The 3,944-nt window shown below is 32.7% G+C and overlaps 1 protein-coding gene across 1 annotated transcript; it reads right to left on the reverse strand.

The window, feature by feature from the left end:
* LOC123914916 (deSI-like protein At4g17486) lies at positions 1-2,709 on the reverse strand. Its single transcript, XM_045966077.1, has 4 exons — positions 2,541-2,709; positions 1,265-1,552; positions 583-657; positions 1-372 (listed from the first exon to the last, which is right to left on the reverse strand). The coding sequence occupies exons 1-4, from the start codon at positions 2,707-2,709 to the stop codon at positions 218-220; spliced, it is 687 nt and encodes a 228-aa protein (XP_045822033.1). The 3' UTR covers positions 1-217.
* Positions 2,710-3,944: the final 1,235 nt, after the last annotated feature.

Genomic DNA, 3,944 nt, shown 5'->3' on the forward strand with positions numbered 1-3,944 from the left:
TACTATCTAAGTCTCATGTACAATTATTAATTAATACACAAACATCAATGCATAACTAGACTCTAGCACACAAAAACCCTTTAATAACAAAGGTTGAGCAGAAAGCCACCAAACATTGAGAAATTCTGCGCAAGAAGAATTTCTCTAAATCAAGTGGACAAGTACTCAAGGGAAGACAGTAGCTCTATTGTCCCAAGTGTTTTCTAACCTCAAAGGCTCAAACACTATGCAAACATTTTATTGGAGTCTCTTTAACAAAAGAAACATCTTCTGTGCTAGCAAGAGGCGACAAAAGCGATTTTGCTTGGTCATCATCTAATTCCATTGATTCACAAGGCGTTGCAGTTGAAAGTGAATCGGTAACTTCATCTTCTGCAAACATTCATCAAAATATATACGCATCAAACAAAGTTTACATATTGTTAACACTACAAGAAAATTGACATATACCAACGGCAACCTTTAGTTTCCCCCTTTTTATATTTAATTTTTCCCTCTCAGTTAATTATAACTGAAATGGAAAAATCAGTACGCACAAAAATATACATTAGGCGGAAATTGTAAGGAATAGAGTATACACACCTGAATGGTATTCAGGTAGCTGTTTAACAGTAGTTACTTGAATACTATCAGGAAGTAGACAGCTGCATAAGGAACCTGAAATTTTGACAAGAGAAAGAGATGTAATGATTTAAATTTGTCACCAAAATTTTGTTATTAACATAATGATATAGTATTTGTCAAAAAAAAAAAAAATAATGATATAGTAAATGACTATAACAACTATAAAGTGGTATTTACCTGAATTTAACTTGAATAGATGGATAAAATGAAATGCAGAAATAATCTTTCTAAATGCAATTGACATCAAATTAAATAATGTCTTTTCATCTGTCGGAAATCATAGAGACTATAATATTACCAGTGAAGCTTTTATTTTAGCTTTATATTTTGCATGAAATCTAAACATGAAACTGAACTTCATAAACCAATAATGTTTGGGGAGAGACAAATTAGAAGACAAATATGGTGTAAAATACACAAGGAAGGGGATGAGATTTTCTCCCGTGGGATTTTCACTAGAGAGCCCAGAGAAAATCCTCACCGTTCAATTTCTTCTTAATGACTTTGACCACAAGCTATAGAACTAAATGAGCGGTTAAGATTCAACTGCAGAAAATTTTCACAAGAGATATCTTCCCAATACAGAAAAAGTATGAAAGATAAGGTGTTTTAGAAAATGTACTGTTATGATCTTACATACCTAATCTAGCAAGTCGATTCACCCAACCTGGGACCCGTTTTCCGGTCAATCTACATGAGACATCATCGGTGAAATGATTGCAGTTCTTAGATATAAGGTGATAGGTATCTCCATGATACTCACTAGCCATGTTTTCAATAAATGTCCGAAACTCGGAAGGATGCATGTTTACTTCACCCAAATTGACAGAAGTTCTGTATACAAATCCAGGGCACTTCCTTGGCTCCACTTCAAATACTCCACTGGATGGGAAGTCATGAGCTCCAAATCCATATTCCTTACCATGTACTATTCGAACACACAGAACTTCCTCATATTAATAGCAGGTAAAGAATAAAAATAACACAATCAAAAAGATAATTTCAACAGTGATAAAATCTTCAGAATAATTGATAAAAAAAAACCAACAAATCTTTCGAAACAGAATACAAAAATATGGTATGTTAAGAACTCATAAACCTTACTAAGTTGATAAAACTTCTAAAGTTGGACGTCTCAGCGTTAAATGAGTTGGCCTCCTATGAACACAGACAAAAACACATATATCTAATACTACATTAACACTTACATGTAGACACCGGTAATAATTTAAGAAAATAGAATTGATTCGATGTAACCACATGTGACCCTGACACTGACTCGTGTCGCTCACCAGACATGGTTTCAATCTGAAGTGTCGGTGCTATATAGGTGACCTTTAATAGAATAGAGGCTTTCCAAATATATAGAAGGAACCACATTTACAAGCATGAATGAAGAAACAAAGCTGTTTTTATGGAAAATGATAGTTTTGACTGAGGATGGGGATGGAACCCTTGAGGCATTGACCTCCATCATATCACTCCACTCCTTAACTCCTCCACCATATCCACCGAACCGTTCTTATATCCTTAATCTTATTGTCTTCACCTGAATTCCAATGCATTTATTTGAAGGTACGTAGTTAAGAGGTATGTATGTGTTTCATGTCTAGGTTATGTTTTTGGAGGATGAGGTATTTTTGTTACCATGAGTGCATATATTCATGACAACATCAATTAATTTAAGACATGAAAACCCAATTTCATTTGGAGAATATAAAAGTTATATTGGTTGTTAGGGACATATCTGATGACTTGATAGGATCTAATGTCAGATTACCCCACATGAACAATTAACATTATTTTCGTGAAAAAAAAAAAGAAGAAAAAGAAGAAGAAGAAGAATTAACATTAACATTATTTGAATGGAGAAAAAATAAAACAAAACAAAAGGGTGATGATAATTGGAAAAGAACCTTGAATGCCGGAGTGAAAGATTCCAAATCCAAACCAATAAAAGTAATTATTGAGAGGTGTGAGATCATAAACATTCAACACAACATTGGTGGTGTTGTTGTTGGTTTTGTTATTTGCATTGTCCTTTTCAGATTGGATTGAATAATTGGTGTTGCTCTTCGTCCCCATTTTATTTCAAAGAGATTAATGTATCAAACAACACTACCTCTATGAAATCCCTGGGGAAAGGAAAGGCAACCTTACAAATCTCCAAAATAATTTGGATTAATTAAAAATTATCAAATTCTTTCTTATATATTATTATTTAATGTAATAAAACTCATTACATTAATATAACGTAACCTTACAAAACATAACGAGAAACCCGGATTATGCTCTCTTCAATTCCTTCTTTTTCAATGTTTGTTTCATAATAACTTTGTCAAATGACGCTGTCATGTTCTGTCGTTTTGTTAGTAGTTTTTTTTTTTTTTTTTTGGTACCAGTAGTTATTTATCTATTTATTTTTGATTAAATTATACTCTTCTCCTTTGAAAGAAGTCCTCTCTTGATCTGATGTTAAAATATAGAGTATACTTTAATTTTAACATAAATAAATATTTTTAGGGTAAATAGGGTTTTACCCCCCTGCAAAATGGGCGAATTTTGCATTACCCCCTGCAAAAAAAACTTTTGTGACTACCCCCTGTAATATAAAGATTCATTTAATTACCCTCCTAATTCGCCAACTAGACATGAAATCTTTTTTTTTTTTTATGATGTGGCATGCATATGTGGATTTTCTTCGAATTTTTATTTATTTTTATTATTATAATTATTCCAAATCATTGTTATTTAAAATAAATAAAAAATAAAAAAATCTTCATCTCAAATCCCACAAATTTTTTTTCCAAAAAAAAACCTTCATATCAAATCTCAGGAAACAACTTTCATCTCAAATCCCTAAATCAAAAAAAAAAAAAAAATCATCATCTCCACAATTCCTCCAATTCAAACTCTTCCTCCACCTCCTCCATAACCACCACCACCAACAACAACCCTAACATAATCAACTCCTTCATCCCTCTCTTTCCTGGTCTCTACCTCTCACGTGTTCATTCCTTTGATCTTGGTGAAGGATATGGGTTGGGTTAGCAATTACAAGTTCAAGAAAAATAACAACAACACATGTTCTCCAAACATCATTAATTCTGATTTAATTTTAATTTTTTGGAAAATCAACAAACAACGAAATTCAGATCTGAAAATCGGCGGAAATTAGTGAGAGTGATGCTGCAAGGAAGAGAGATGCAATTGGTGGGAAAGAGAGATGGACGACGACGGTGGTGGAGAATGAACTGTGAGATTTTATGTTTTGAGAAACTTATGAGTTTTTTATGGTTTTGGATTTATGGGTTTGAGAT

This window comes from Trifolium pratense, linkage group LG3, assembly GCF_020283565.1.
Source record: "Trifolium pratense cultivar HEN17-A07 linkage group LG3, ARS_RC_1.1, whole genome shotgun sequence".
Lineage (NCBI taxonomy): Eukaryota > Viridiplantae > Streptophyta > Magnoliopsida > Fabales > Fabaceae > Trifolium > Trifolium pratense.

Bases quoted from the DNA above. Each gene is read 5' to 3' on its own strand.
- LOC123914916 (XM_045966077.1), bottom strand. From the start codon at position 2,709: ATGGGGACGAAGAGCAACACCAATTATTCAATCCAATCTGAAAAGGAC. The intron at 1,553-2,540 runs GTTCTTTTCCAA...GTGTTCGAATAG, and splicing joins CTTTCACTCCGGCATTCAAG to TACATGGTAAGGAATATGGA. The intron at 658-1,264 runs GTATGTAAGATC...TCAAAATTTCAG, and splicing joins GAATCGACTTGCTAGATTAG to GTTCCTTATGCAGCTGTCTA.